Source organism: Pteropus medius, unplaced genomic scaffold, assembly GCF_902729225.1.
Source record: "Pteropus medius unplaced genomic scaffold, Ma_sr-lr_union100, whole genome shotgun sequence".
Taxonomy (NCBI): domain Eukaryota; kingdom Metazoa; phylum Chordata; class Mammalia; order Chiroptera; family Pteropodidae; genus Pteropus; species Pteropus medius.
In genome coordinates, this window is record NW_024342467.1 from 19,861,840 (window position 1) to 19,878,121 (window position 16,282).

At 37.2% G+C, this 16,282-nt stretch overlaps 1 protein-coding gene across 4 annotated transcripts in view; it reads left to right on the top strand.

The window, feature by feature from the left end:
• Positions 1-316: 316 nt before the first annotated feature.
• The window catches only part of SEPTIN7 (septin 7), a 71,467-nt gene continuing 55,501 nt past the window's right edge, over positions 317-16,282 (top strand). Inside the window, exons 1-2 of one of the 4 annotated variants that reach the window (XM_039862743.1) lie at positions 317-541; positions 2,018-2,019. In XM_039862743.1, the coding sequence (XP_039718677.1) occupies positions 481-541; positions 2,018-2,019 (63 nt within the window). In that variant the 5' untranslated portion in view covers positions 317-480. Of the gene's footprint in view, positions 542-2,017; positions 2,020-9,142; positions 9,148-16,282 lie in introns of all 4 variants that reach the window. The other 3 variants (XM_039862742.1, XM_039862745.1, XM_039862744.1) reach the window with 3 other exon arrangements.

A 16,282-nucleotide genomic window follows, 5' to 3' on the forward strand; every position in this document is an offset into this window, starting at 1 on the left:
GCAAACCCCGCCCTCGCGCCCCACCAGCCCCTCCCTCTCAGCTTCCTCGGCCCTTTCACTGACAAACCTAAGGCTGTTTAACCTTAAGCTCAACATTGAATAAATTTGTACAGACACCTGACTCCCCGTGACCCCAGAGGTGCCGAGTCCCACCAATTTAAATATGGCGGCTAAACTCGAGCAGCAGACGGGTGCTAACGCCAATGAAGTCATGCTCGCAATGGAGCAAGGCGGCGAGGCTCGCCAGGCGTCATCTCGCGAGATCGAAGCCAGCCCCCGCTCGGCCCGGAAGCCTCTTCTGAGGGGGCGGGGGAAGCGGAGAGAGCGGGAGTCGGGCGAGAGCCGGAGGAGGAGTCCGTCTGCTGTCGCCTGCGTAAGCGGGGCAGCGACGCCGGGCGGCTACGCCGCGGAATTGGCGTAGGCGGCTTTGGAGAATCCGCGGGCTGCGCCGCTCCCCGGCTGGTCGCGGAGGGGGAGGGGATGTCGGTCAGTGCGAGATCCGCTGCTGCTGAGGAGAGGAGCGTCAACAGCAGCACCATGGGTGAGTCTCAGCTTTGGGCCGCCGCGCCTCGGGTCGGCGGCTCCAGACGCGGCGGGGCCCTCGGCCGCCGGACCGGGCTGCGGGACCGCCCCGAGGCGAGGCGAGGCGGGGGCGGCCGCGGACGGAGGTGGGTGGGGGCGACGGCGGGCCCGGGGCGCGGCGGCGGGCCGGGGGGCGGCGGCGGTGACAGTTTGAATTGAATGCGAGGAGAGCCGAGGCGGCGGCGCTTCCTGTGCTGCGGCGGGCGGCCCAGGGGAGCCGGGGGGACGTGAGCCGCGGCCTCCGACGCCGCGGCCGGAGCAGCCCGAGCGGGGTCGCCGCGGCGCGGCCCGCCGGCTCCCGCGGCCCTGCTGCCCCGCCGGCGTCCCCCTCGTGGGCGAGCGGGGCTGGCGGGGAGGCCGCGGGTGTCGTGCGCGCCCGGCGAGGGTGCCGTGGGGCCCGGGCGGCGGCGGCGGCGGGAGGGAGGGAGGGAGGGAGAGCGATGCACCAGGCTGCAGCTGCGGCGAAGGCGGCCGCGCTCCCGCACCGCGTCGCCGGCTCGCTGCCCCCTCCCCGCCCCTCGGGGTTTCCTTTCCCAGACGCCGCCGCCCCGGGGCCAGTGGAGGGCGGGCGAGGCTCGAGTCTGGAGGAGAAGGAGCCTGGTTCGGGCTTAATTTTTTAAGAAAAAGGGGAAAGAACGTCTGGGAAGGGCGCCCTCCCGAGGAGTGGGAAGGGTGGGGAGGGTCGCTGGGAAAGGAGGGACCCTTCTGGAGATGCGGACTGGCGGCGTTTAAGGAAATTAATTTTCGAAAGCATTTCAGTAGTCTGTTATTCTCTTAAGAAGCCCTTTCATTTCCTTTCCTCCCCCACGTATTGGAAAAAGAGCAAGGCCGTTTCATTCACATTTTCCACTCCTGAGTTCCATTTCGTACTGTGTGTATAGTGGGAAATAAGCAACTGAGATTTTTTTCTAACACATTTTCACTTGCTGAGTTACATTTTGAGGGTACACTGTTTCACATCTGGGTGTTTATAGTGTAAGGAAAGAATATGTGACGTCCAGGTGCTTGCTTAGTTACTGAAATAACTTATTGCGAGTTTATTATTATAGTTCAACTTTAAGGTTTCTTTTGGCTTTATTTTGATAAAAGGGAAGAATATCTTCTCAATTGCCTTTGAGACTCTAAATGAACAGATGATTTACATTCAGAGCATTTTACTTGGTTTACATATTTATATACATGCAGGTGGTGAACATAGTCAATCCATCCCCCCTCGCCTAACTTTTAAGCAAGTTGAGGAGGAAAAGCTTTTTAGGCATTAAATGTACAGGTACGCAAGAAATGAAGTTTATGGAATCCTTACAGACTGAAAGATGGTACCCTAGGATATAAACAGTTACAAAGCTGGTCCCTGCTGCCTGGATTCCTTATTCCTCCAAATAGCAAGGGAAGGAGCAAGGGGGGAGGGCAGGAAACAATCTTTCATCCCTCCCAGCTGTTCAGCGGGTGGGGCTAGAGGAGATGGGATTGAGTGGAGCTATGAAATAAATGCGGACGCTACATGGACGGTTTGTACGGCAGCATGGTGTCAGTCTGTGATGGGACAAGATGGAGCCAGGTCCTTCTAATACAGTTTTTAAAAGTATCACATCCATTCTTAGGCTTACAGAATTGAAGTTCATAACTGATACTGGAAATTTATTTTGTGTTTACATCAAGTAGACTTGAATTTACAGAAAGGATATATTGTGGTAATGTAGTTAAGAATTTTTGGTTTCTGGTTTTGATTTGGAGAAAAGGTATTTGATATATAACTACATGAAAGGTAGTGTTATCAGTATATTGTTTCAGAAGTTTGTTATAAGATTGGTTGTTGGATTTGTGCATTTTCTCATAGAGATAATCTTGAGTAAGTCATGCCAGAACTTCTGAGCTAGTCTGAGACAAGGTAGGACTCCTGATAGACCTGAGAGCAGTTGTAGAGCGTTAACGAGTTAACAACAACACAGACACACACCCAAAAAAAGCTTGAGGAGGAGGAAGAGTTAGATCTGTGGTTTTCAAGGTCTCATGAATGGGGGATAGTCAGATGACAAGACCAGTCAGAGTGAAGATCATGGTGGAGCAGTTTGGTTTCAGACTTCTTATAATTTGATGGTATACATATTCACTATATACTGTACTCTGGGTTTTGCCAATAAGCGTATTCTTACCAGACTAAATTATCAGTTGAGAACCATGTTTCACATTTTGAGCTAATAAGCTATATTCAATTTTTGACTAGAGGTCGAAATTTTTTATTATAACATTAACGTTTATGCATTTTACTAAATTTTAAGACAACTTTTTGTATCTTTTTTTAACGTACTAAGTTTGGACTGTAAATGATGTAGGATTTATTGTGCAATGAAACTGATGTAGAAAAAATGTGTTTTTGCGGAGTAGAATTTTAAGGTAGTATGATTATAGGTTAGTCCTGCCTGATGAGAGCTACTCTTAAGTGTAGACTCTTGGTCTCTACAGCGGTGTTTTGTAGACTGCAAGTTGAGACGTATTAGTTGATTTTGAAATAAATTTTGTGTATTCTACTTATGCTTTTTAAAAAGTAGGAAAAGAAATAGAAAATAGCAGTAGAGCACACTTAATATAATATGGGGCGGGGGGAGTTAAATTTTGTTAAAGCGGTAGCATTGATGTTAAGCCATTACTAGCTTAGGAGTTTTAACACTCAAGTTCATTCGTATAGCAAATATATGTCTTGTGTCCGCTGTATGCTGGGCACTAGAGAAACTGAGTTAAATTCTGTGACAGAAGTAGAAAGCATGGTGATTAAGAGCTTAAGATTTTGGAGTCAGACCTCCATTCACATTTCTAAAGCTTAACTGAACCTTGGGTAAATAACTTTCTCTGTTTTCTTCTCTGTAAAATGAGAATTTTAAAGTTACTGGAGAATTATATGAAAATGAAATGAGATAAGATATGGCAAGTCCTTAGCCTGGCATATAACACTCAGATCTTAACCTAAAAAAAAGTCATCAGACTATATGGCAATTGACTACTTTTCTGCCTGCGTTGTAAGTTTCTTAAAGTCAAGGACTGTATTTTGTTCACCTTTGTATTCCCAACCTTGCATTTACTTAGTAAATCAATTGTGATATGATTTAAAGATATATGTACAGTGGGAAGAGTACAGAGCAGGATACCTTTTTCCAAACTGGAAAAGGCGAATCTTTAAAGATAAGTAGGAGTGATTAGGCAGAGGAGGAAGGATGCTTAATCTATGCTGAGAAATCATGATGGTATAGATTATGAGGCTAAACAGGTAAGCAGAGATCTGGTGTACTATGCTGAGGATTTAAAACAATCATTATTGAAGGATTTTAAAAGAAGAGGAGTAACCATGAGCATTGTGATAATTTCAGTAGGGATAGATAGAGCACCCAGGTGGGGCTAGTGAATTGAGGAAGGTTAATGTAGCAGTCCTAGGACCAAAAGATAAAAGGCATAAGCAGGGCATTTGTAAAGGGCGTGAAGTATAGGGGATGGTTGTGAGGTATGTGGTATGTGAGGGAATGTAGATGGTGAATGATGAACCTAGAATATCTGAGCTTTCAAGAGTATATGGGTGATGAATAGGTACCATTTCTTGAAATAGGTAAAACATGAAATTGAGAGGCTTGGAGGACATCTTAGTGGGCATGTCTAATAGAGTCTCAGTATCAGGACAGACATCTTGGATGGAAAATAAACATTTTATGATTATTGTAAATGTTTTCATTTGTGCTTTGAATTTTTATGTTTAGTAATTGAATCTTGAATAAAATTGAAATATTGAAAAAAGCTATAGTTTGGTCAATAAATTTGTTGGTACTTTTTTTTTTTAAGACTTGGTATTTGGGGTTTGGTGAGCAGAGTTGAAGGAAATAGGAGTAAAGTGATTTGTGCAAAACTTCTACATTCTTCAAAGTTAGATTGAGGTCACTAATTTCTTGAGTAGTACTAAAATGTTTACTTATGAATAATTTCCGCTGGTATATTTTGCAGCTGTAGTTGTTTCAAACTAAGAGTCATGCTAATGTTTCTTTATACAAAGACATTTCGTATCTTTATATATTCAAAATGTCCACTCAGATTGTAATCAGGGGTTCTTTTTGAGGAAGATTTTGTATAGATTGTCAATCAATTTTAGTGAATACTGTAAATATTTTGAGTGAGATCATTATTTGTGTAAGAGGAGGCAGAATCTTCATAGTAATTCATTCTATCTCAGTGCTTTCTTTTTATACTCTTATTAAAATAACCAGGGTACCATTTCATTTGTTACATGTAGCAATCTGGGATGTAAGGGGATCTAAACAAGAAAAATTTTTTCAGTAAGTAATATACCTTCAAGCATCAACATTTTAAACTTTAATTTTTAAGTTTCATAGACATACTTAGTTCCTTTTATGATTAATTTAAACAAATTAACCAGTAGGAAAAAAAAGCCATTAAGTTGTTTCAATCACTGAAAGTTAATTTGTATTCTTTTTTAATTGCATATATGTATTTTTTTCATGATTGTAATTAGTGGTATATTAGTGGTTAGTGGTTCTTAACTCTGGTCAGGCATTGGAAACACTTCCAGTGTTGACACTCATGCAGGCTCATTAATTTACTATGTGTGAGGTTGGGTTGAAAAATTTGCATTTTAAGTAGTTAAGTAATTCCGATGAACCTTTAGAGTTAATAACCTCTGGCATGAATTATATATTATGAGATAATATATATGAAAGTACTCTGTAAACTCTTAAATTTTATACAAAACCAAGGTATTATTCACTTAATGTTAAATATAGTTTTCTGTTTATTAACCTATGTGAAGATTACTTGAATATGTATATGGTGTTCCCTTGTTGTTATCCTAATTTGCCGACCATTTTTTATTTTTTTATTTTGAGACATTTCATAGTTTCAGTATTTTTGAATTTTAAGTGTTGCTTTCAAGAGTATCTTTAAGTTTCTGCTTTCCCCAGTTATTTTCCAAGGGTATTTGTTAGTTTAGTACCTTAAACTTGTTTTAGTTTACGTTTTTTATATCACTGGAGACACATTTCTTATATATAAACTGATAAGCTTCTCTATTTTCAGGTAAAATATACTGAACTTATTAAAATCATTAGAAATATTTGGTTTTGTGTTGTGACATAATACGGGGGCTGTTAAGAAATGCAGTATGAGAGTTGTTTTTGTTTTTTAACTATACATAGCTTTTCACATTTTTCTGTTCTTAGATGTACCTGCTTGCTTCTGTCCTTGAAGTTTGTAGCTATCCAGTTTGCTGTTACAAATCTTTGTGTTTTAGTTGCTCAGTTTTTATTTCCTGGTTCATATCTGTATTGAAAGTCTGCTGCTATATGTTAAGCACTGAGTTAGATTGCCATTTCTGTTTCCTTGTTGTGTTCTGTAGAATTGATATGCTGAGTGAAAAGGAAATCAAGTATAAATGATTAATGTTTTATGGATGCATAAAATAAATGTGCAAGAAGAAGAGAACTTCAGAAACCAAAATATGTAGTCATTGTATAATTTGCAAAGACTGTATGTGCTCAGAGGACAGCCTTTTTAGTTTTCTCGTTGCTGAGAAGAGTTAATCAAGTGGCTAACATTTCTCTCTCTAGTTTAAGTTTGGAAACGTGAGAACTGGGCATGAAAAGATAAAATTAGTGATCTTAGAACTGTAGTCATTCTTGTCTTGAGTTTTCTATTAGAATATAAAAGTTGGTCTAATACAGAACAACTAAGAGTTACTTTATGAAATGATTTCATTCAGTTGTGAGCCGAAAAGGTAACTAGAATGACTTAGTTGGCAGTCAGACTCACCAGAAGTAGTTAAGTTAGTATTTGTGATGTCGTGCTGTTAGATAATTACGTAGGGGTAGTTCCTTTTTTTTTTTCTTTTTTGAAATCTTGGAGTAATTTTAGACTTGCTGAAAAGTTGCAGCCCCTATCTTTTTGAAAGTTAAATATTTGATCAACATGAAGGGAATGCAGAAGTAATACCAGAAACATACAAACACATCATGTTATTTGAGAAATGCACCGTCAACATTAGTACTGGCCTAGAGCAAGGGAGTAAGGGAGGAGTTTTATGCCTGATGGAAATTTATTTGAATCTGAGTTGGAAGTTTTTGGTTTGCGTTGGGAGATAGCACTGATTTTTAACTGAAGGATGAGTGTTGTGATTCACTAGTTGATTTCATTTAACAAATTAGAATCTAACCTAGATGAACAAAGGACTTTCTTTCCTGTTGAGTAGCTTCCTCATTGGTCTTATTGCTTCTAGTTTCTTTCCACTTCATTCAATAAATGTTTGTAAGATTATTGTACCCAAAACACTACTTTCATAATTGGTCTATTGTAGAACTTTGAATATCTATTATTTATAGTATAGGCTTCTAAGGTTCTCATTTAAAATCCTGTTTCCTGGGCCCTAAGAATCTAATTCTCTATTTCTTGGCTGGGCCCAGGTATCTGTTTTTATCAAGCTCCTCAGATGCTTCTGATTATAGTCAGGATTGAGAATCATTTATGTGCAAGATAAAAAACCCAGAGGCTTTAATAATAGCTGTTCCCTATTGCAGATTGTACTTCTTGTATGTGAAGTGTCAAATGTTTCATGTATACATTACAATAACCTCATAAAAACATTATCCTAGCAATCTAAGGCTCAGAAAGGTTATGTAACCTACCCAACAGAGCATAGCTCTGAGTTACAGCAGATAACTGGAATTCATATTTCTAGCTGTATTTATACTGCCTTATGATTCTGTGTTCCTTCATTAAAAACTTAGGCAGTCATTTCAGGTTCTTCTTGGTTTGGCTGTTTCCTTCTACTCAGATCAAATCATGTTTTGTATTCTTTCCTCTGCTTATGCTTATGCTAATCTTATCTACCTTGGAGTTCCATCATAAAGGAAGGTTCAGATCAAAACTCATTCTGGGGAATTTTCCCAAGTATCTAAGTCTTTGATGATCCTTTCCTTATCCTGAACTTCTTTTAAGACTACTCTTTTAGTAGGTAAGCACTGTCAATTTTTAATGTATTATCAGTTATTGTTTATGTTTAAGATTACAAGTATTGTTTGTGGGGTAGTACTACAGTTTTGCAATGGTTGGCATGCTTTTTTTGAGCCGCCCACTGATCTCTGGCTTTATTATATATAGTATCGATCTTCAGTCGAATGATGCTTTTATAATGAAATATAAGTTGACCTTGGTTTTGGATAAAATTATAATTTGCAGTTTTGAGGTCTCAAAATATTTTGTTTACTTCAGTAGCTCAACAAGGCTTTTCAAGTCTTTGGTTGTAAATTTATAAACATACATAAACATTTATTGTAATTTATTAATAATTTCAACAATAATATAATTTGGTTTGCAATACAGTGTTTTGAAAGTACTTTTCGTAGGAACTATATTAGTCTCCTAGGGCTACCATAACAGATTACCACAGATGGCTTAAACAACAGACATTTATTTTCTCATCGTCCTGGAGGTTGGAAATTCAAGGTCAAGGTGCCAGCAGCTTTGGTTTCTGGTGAGATCTCTTCCTGGCTTGCCTACGGTCTCCTCGGTGTGTCCTCACATGGCCTTTTCTCTGTGCACGTGTGGAGAAAGAGAGATATGTCTAGTGTCTTTTCCTCTTTTGAAGATACCAGCCCCATGGGATGGGGGTCCTACTGTTATGGTCTCCTTTAACCTTAATTATCTCTTTAAAGGCTCTGTCTTTCAAAACAGTCATAATATAGGAATTTTGTGGGGGAAAAAATTCAGTCTATAACAGGACTTGAATTTCTATGATTCTGGATGGTGTAATATAGGTAAGTTAAAGAAAATTAAAACAGGTAACAATGAATACTTACATTTCTTTTCATTAGAAGAGCAACGCTAAGATGACTATCGGTAAAACATTTTTATGAGTCATGGGATTCAGTATTCTGACAAGAAATGGCTTTGATGTCTTTAAAACACTAGTTTGAAAGATATATTACATAAATAATTTGAATTCTTCCGCAAAACTGTTGTGTTCATAATAAATGCTACAGTAAAATACAGAGAGTATATGTGTGTGTGTCATGAGCGCACAAGGCACAGTAGCGACTGATTAAAATGGAACAAAGTTAATCTTTTAAAATTTTTGAGTATATTCTTGATACTTTTCTTATTTCGATATTTCACAAAACCTCAGGATTCGAAGATGTAAGTCATTTAATCTAATGTCCAGTATATAGCTGCAAGCATGTATGACTGTTGAACACTTGAAATGTGGCTAGTTTGAATTCAGATTTGGTATGAGTAAAATACACAGGATTTTAACCACTTTACTTTGAAAAAATATATAAAATATCTTACTATTTTTTATATTGATTCATGTTGAAATAATGTTTTGGGTATAGTGAGTTAAAGAAAACATATTATTACAATTAATTTTACTTGTTTCGTTTTGCTTTTTTTAAATCGACTACTAGAAAAATTTTAAGTTACATGTGTGGCTTGTGTTATATTTCTAATGGACAGAGCGGATCTAGCCTGTGTTAGGAACTCATTACCTTCTGAGGAAGCACATTTCATCTTTGAGTAGCTGTCACTGTTAATTTTTTTCTTCCTATTTTTTATTTATCTTGTTTGTCTTTGGTATTTGTATTCAGAAGTTCTCATTTACTCCTTGAGACCAAAAAGATAAGTGTAGCTTCTCTTTTAATTTTATTATTTAATAGTTTGAAAACAACTCTTTCTGAGTCTTTTGTAGAGACTTTAGTCTTTCTATTTCCTTTAACAATGTTTATATGGCAGGGGGTTACATCCTTCCAACCATCATTGTTATTGCTCTCTAAACTTTATTTGGTACATATCCCTGCTGACACCAAGAACTGAATATCTTGTCATCTTAAAATTACAGATCAGGATACATCTCTCTTTTGTATTGTTTTACATGCCGTATGTCTTTTAATGAGACCTACAGGTAAATTACCTTTTAGGGTAACTTTATTGATTTATGGAGCATAATATCAACTAAGATGTCTCTACCTTTTCCTCTTATGCTATTTTATATTACTCTTCAACACATTTTTTTTTTAAATTAGAGGAACCTTGTTGATTGAATGGATGAAATGTATTCTACCATCTCCTTATTTTTTGTAGTCCTATTTTATAGTTCTGATCTTAACTGAAAGTTTGTCTTTCAGACTCTTGCTTGGGGGTGGGAAAAAGTACATGATTTAGATTCACATATTTCCATGTTAAATTTTATTTAGATTCTTAGTGTGTCATATAAATAAAGTTTTTGTTACCTTTCTCAGCTTTTATCATCTGCGGGTTTGACAAGCACATCTTTCATGTTTTTATCAAAGTAGTGAATGATGTTATTTGGGTTTAATTAAGGATGGATCCTTGTGTATAATTCTGCTGAATTTGACATACAGCTAACCAGCTATTAATCCATCTGTTTTTATTAGTTTTTTTTTTAGCCTTTATTTCTTTGTCTCACTCATATTCACATCATGATGGAAATCTTGTCAGAATTACCTTCTAAAATTGCTTCCTTTGAAGTCTAATGAACTTGTCAGAAATAGAAAATAAAGAACATATGACTTACCTAGTAAAAAAACCATACTGACTTGTGGTGAACACGACTTCATTTTCTATGTGATTCTTTTTTTAAAATGCAAATGCTTCAAGTTTCTTAATAATAACTCGAAAAACAGAAACTGGTATAAAACTAATTACTTCCAAGTCCAGTTAGCAAAATACAGCCAATGTTAAAATTTGATATGTTTTCTTTTTGGCTTTTTTTGATACACCTTTTAAAAAGCTGTAATTGATGGCAGCACATGATTACGTTTCCCTTGGGTACTTAAGCTAAGTTATCTGCAGGTGTTTAACTTTTTCAGAAATTGCCAAACTGTTTTCCAACATAGTTGTAACATTTTACAATCTTCATCAACTGTATATAAGAATTTTAGTTGCTTCACACACTCACCAACACTTGGAATGTTCACTCATTAATTTTAGCCACTCTAGTAGAACTGTAGATACCTCACTGATTTTAATTTGCATTTTCCTAATCGCTAATGATGTTGAGGATCTTAATCGTGTGCTTATTTGCCATCTATGTCTTTGGTGGTCTGTTGAAATCTTTGGTCCATTTTTAAGTTGGGTTATTTGTCTTTTTGAGTTGTCTGTTTTAGATATCAGTCTTTGGTTGAACTATGCAAATAACATTTCTCATCATACTTTTTCCACTATCTGTCACAAATTCTTGCCTGTCACAATTATTACTGCGCTGTTTGCCTTAATAGTGAATTACTGTTTCTATTCTACATTTTTAAAATTGGATTTTTTTGTAAAAAGCTGTTCTCATGTATTCATTCATTCAATTACTTGTTAATATTGGTATAAGCACGTAAGTATTAATTTACTCATTGTTTTGTTGTTCAGATTGTCTTGGGTTTGACCATTGAGAGCTTTTTCAAGTTTGCTCCTATTCATCGTTTCATCATGTACCATCAATTTTTGGAGCACTTCCTTACTTTCTAGTTTATCTTGTTTTTTTTTCTTCTTATCCCTGGAATCATTTCTCCAAGGAGTTCAGGTTCTTTTTTTTTTGAGAATAACATTTAGAAACCTAGGTCTGAGTAGTGTAAGTGCTCCTTGCTATTGGGGTATCATTACTTCTAGGTGTCTTTAGCAGATAGATCTAGGAAATTAATTATATACATTCCCACATCTTTATTTCTATATGTATCTAAGTGTGTATAAATATATATTAAAAAACATGGATTCATACTGATACACTGTCTAGTCTACTAACACAAGGTTCAGTCTAGTCTTTCTCTTTTCCTTATTTGTGACTCCTTTCTCCAACTGTGAAAAACCTGGCTCTCATCCACAATTTATTTACATGTTTGTTCAATTCTGGTATATATAAAAATGTCGTTTTAGAATTGCTATATAAATATATTTACTTACTAGGAGGTAGTGTTTGCATTTACTTTTTGTATTTAGTCTTGTACTGTATGATTAAAATCTATTTTTCAAAGTTAACTTATGTTTTCTTCCCCACTCTGTGTGGTTATGTTACTCATTTGAAATACAATGAGCTTCATTTGTTACTGTTCTAGTCCATTTTGAGTTATTCTCACATCCTGGCTGATTTTTTTTTTTTTGGAAAAAAATTATTGAAATATGAAAAACATGACTGGGATGTTAATAGTCAGCTTCGTAAAACAGTATGTCCAGAAGTGTTCCCCACACCTTACATCTCTCCTACCCTAGTCTCATTCCTCTTTTCTACAGGTCTCACCCACACATATGGATAACCAATCTCATTGGTGTCTGGTTTAGTTTTTAGTTTCTTCCTACATTTTTGCACAAATGAAACATGTAAATAAAAGAGATATGAAAAGTATATGTGAAAGGTAGGATGCAGATCTTCTGTTTCCTTGTTTATCTAATGTCTAGTTGTTTTATCCATTTTTGAAAACGAGATATTGAAATTCAATTATTATTTGAATTGTCTTGTTTCTCCCTTCCATTTAGTTAGTCTTTGTGTATTCGGGGACTCTGTCGTTAGGGGCATATTTGTTTGCACCATCTTGATAAATTCTTAGTGGTTCGGTTATCTTGTGGGAGATCCTCCAGTGACCCACCAGACTGGTCAGATAATAATGGTAGGTGGTTCTTTGGGAATGGGGTTTTGAAAGAGCCCGCCCTGCCTCCTCCAGTGGCTGACAGACTGCCAGTTTTGGCCATTGCCGTTGGTTTTTAAGGCTCCTGTAGAGCTGGGGAAGGAAGATGAGAAGGCGCAAGTTACAATGCAACAAGTGCTGCTGTTTTCCTGAGATTCAGCCCTTTTTATTAAATAAGCACTCTGGATTGCTGCAAGCCTTTTCTTAACTTCCAGAGTTCTGAAGAAGTTGATTTTGATAATTTTGCCAGTTTCTCATTGCTTTTAATGGAGAAAATTTTCTGTGATCTTTACTCTGCCAGTTTCTTTAATGCCATTTCAGTCTATATCCTTTTAATTTTCCAGTCCATACACAAGAGAACGCTTAAAGGTACATAATACTGTGCCAACTGTGTAATACAGGTTTTCTTCACTATTTGAAAGTAGAGCGTTCCTGTAAACCTTTCATAAACCGAAATAGTGTAAGACAAAGAAGCAGTTACTATTAATTTATATGGAAAAGTTTTTGAGTGTTTCCAGATCCAAAAAATAACCAAACAAATCATACCAAGTATGCTTAATTATTTCCAGTTTTACACTAAGCATACACCCTTACGAGCTCTCTTAGGATTTTCTGATACCTTAGGACACATCTTGCCAACAGATGCATAAAATAAGTTGAGATAAAGCACATTTGCCGAGAGACAGTTCAGTGTGTGGCGGCTTTATGTTGAGGGTGGTGAGTGAAGTTTCTGGGGAAGGAGCTTGGTGGTGCCACTCGCTGCTTGGGCTGTGAACTGCCTGTATAAAGGTTTGCTGTACAACAAATACTGAACGAACGTTATTTTCCTTAGTGAAAACTGATACTAATGTAGGTCTTTTGGAAAAGCGAAGTGGCGTAATGTGAACTTTTGAGAAATGGTGGATGCCTGTAATATTTTTTTCATTTAATGTATTTTTAATTGTCCTACCTAGTCTTCTAAAACTTTTAATAGCTGCATGATATTTTAACATATGGGTGCACCACATATATTATTTGTTTCACTCGTTTTGGGAACTTGGTTTTTGCAGTTTTTCACTATTAACAGTGCCTTGTTGAACGTTTTTCCATCTAAATCATATATATTCCTCAGATTATAAATTTATGGAAGCAGAATTTGTTGAGTCTGAGGGCATGAAAACTTTAAGCTTATGGTCAGCATGCTCTTCAGAGAATGATTTATATCCCACCAGTCATGTGGAGAGTACCTACTTTTTCACATCCTCACCCAGTACAGGGTACTAATAATTATTCATTTCAGTTTACACTCTCTAGTAGATCTTTTGGCAATGATGAAAATGTTCTATATCTGTGAAATGTTTTATAGCTATTATGGTGGCCACTAACCACATGTTTCTTGAGTGCTTGAAATGTGGCTAGTTCTGAATGAGATGTGCTATATTTTAAAGATTATTACAGAAGAAAAGAATGCAGAATCATGAAAAATGTAAAATGAATCATAATTTTTATACTGATTGCATGTTAAAATAATAATATTGTATATGCATTGAGTCAAATAATTCACATTATTAAAGTTAATTTCACCTTTTTACTCTTACTACCTTAATGTGTGCCTACTAGAATATTTACAATTACACATATGATTCACCTTATATTTCTATCAGACAGCACTGGTGTAGACTCCAGACCATTCTCTTTTGAAAGCTCAATTTCTTTAAAGCCTATTTAACAACAGCATTTTCTCAGCCTTCTTAAATTTATCAGTCACCACATCTTTGTTTTCTTCTTATTCATTAAAGATGGCACTGAATGCTGAGTTTTCCTTTCCGCCCCAAACACTTATTTATCATCATTCTGGGACCTTTTTAGTATCCATATGTAAAACTTGTTTAATAATTTAGCCTCACAGTTTCTGGATTCTGCTTGAGCCATCATTTTAATGGCTCCATTTTGTTATCATCTGGAAATTCTGTTTCTTCAGCTAAATAATCTTAATTTTATGGCCCATTCTAACCACAATTTCCTATTTTTAGTTATCTCACTTCCTTCCTTCCTGTTTCATCCTTGGCCCTCTTCATTTTTGTTCACTGAAATGCTTCAACTGCACTTGTCAGCTCCCTTGATCCTTGTGTACTTTTGTGCATCCTTTCTGCAAAATAAGTTCCAAATGCATCCTACAGATTGTTGGCTTATACTTTGGTTACGAATTGCTACTGGTCTTCAGCCTTAACTAATGGACAGAATTGCTTCACTGTCTGCTGTGTATTCCTAGCATTTCTCCCTGTTCTTGTGGTTGCTAATTCAAATCTTTACCTCTGAAAATTTCTGGTCCTCCCCTCCTCATTCAGGCTTAGCAGGTGATTTTATCTCTGGTGCTTATAGAAAATCCTGTCCTCACTTCAAAACATTGTCTGAATCCTAACTTACCTTCCTTTTTTCAGCCACTTGTCTACTTGATCTTTTCTATTAGCATTTAAACAAATGCAAGTATCCTTTTTTAAAAAAAATTCTTAAAACCCTGCCTTGACCCTGTGTTACCCTCTAGCTTCTGCCTTCTTGCCCTTCTCTTCATAGATAAGCGTTCAGAAAGATTGTTTACATTTGCTACCTACAGTTATTCACTGCTTGTTTATTTCTGGCCGCCTTCTTCCCTTGTATTTCCCCTATCTTTACACTGCTCTGACAGTATATGGATTCTTCTGTATCTTTATATTGACACTCTAGAGCATTTGGTAGAGTTGATCATTTCTTGCAGAAGGAAGCCACTACTGTTGACCTCTTTGAACTTCTCCTGTGAACTGCTTTCTTTGTTCTTCTCTCTCGCTTTCTCCTGGATTTGTAGAGGTGATGGCGGAGGTGGCGGTGGTGGTGTAGGATGTAGGTGTTTGTTCTGGCCTGCTTCCTATTTTGTATACTGTATCTGGATTCTTACCCTTGGCCTTAATACCATTTAAATGTTGATGACTTAAAATGTTGGTATTTATCTAACCTTGATATTTTTAGAACTTCTAACTTTTATATACATAGCTGCCTAATAGACCTACGTCTCCCCAAAGTCCAGTTAAACTCAAATGATTCCTGCCTTTAATGATTGGTGCCATCATTAATCCAGTTGTTGAAACCTAAATTCAGAAACCTGAATCTTCCCCTGACCCAGGTTAGTTATAAAGACCCGTCAGTTTATCTCATTAATATCTAACCCAGCACTGTCCCAGTAGAAACTAATATAAGCCACATATATAATTTAAGCCTTTTTAGTAGCCACATTTAAAAAATAAAAAGAAGTGGGTGATGTTAACTTTAGTATTATATTTTCTATAACCCAACATATCTAAAATTTTATTTTAACATGAAATCAACATAAAAATTAAGATTCTTTTTCATTTTTTAAAGTAAATTTTTAAATTCTGACACGTACTTTATACTTACAACACATCTCAATTCTAGGTAATTTTAAGTGTTCAGTAGCCACATGTAGTTAGTGACTACCTTATTGGACATGAGAGTTCTAACTTACATTTCTCTTTATCCCCACTGCTTCTATCTTAGTTCAAGTCCTAATTTCTTCCCTGGGCTACCACAGCAGCTCTTGAGATTGCTCCAGTTCCTCCTCAATATTTTGTTAGTGGTAATTTTCTAAAATATGAATGTGACTGAATATTAATTAATGTAATTGTGCATTCTTCTGCTTCAAATCCATTAATGCTCTCCATAAGCTTTCAAGATGAAATCTAATCTGAGTTCCTTAGCATGGCTAACAAAGTCCTTCATGATCTGGCTTTTGCTTAATAACTTTCTTGCACTTTAGCTCCTAGGCTCTGAACCTGAGTTGTATTGAGCTGTTCATAGTTCCCATAAAGAGCCATGCTTTCCTCTTTTTTGGGAGGCCTTTGCAGTTACCACCTAGCCTTCCTGAGACCCAGTTAATTCTCTAGCACCTACCCACATTTCTCATCAAACCAAGGCCTGCTAGTCCTTCAGCATCTGAAGATTCTGACCCCCGGATAGGACGAAGCACCCTTCCTTTTTTGTTCTCACAGACATCTTTTTGT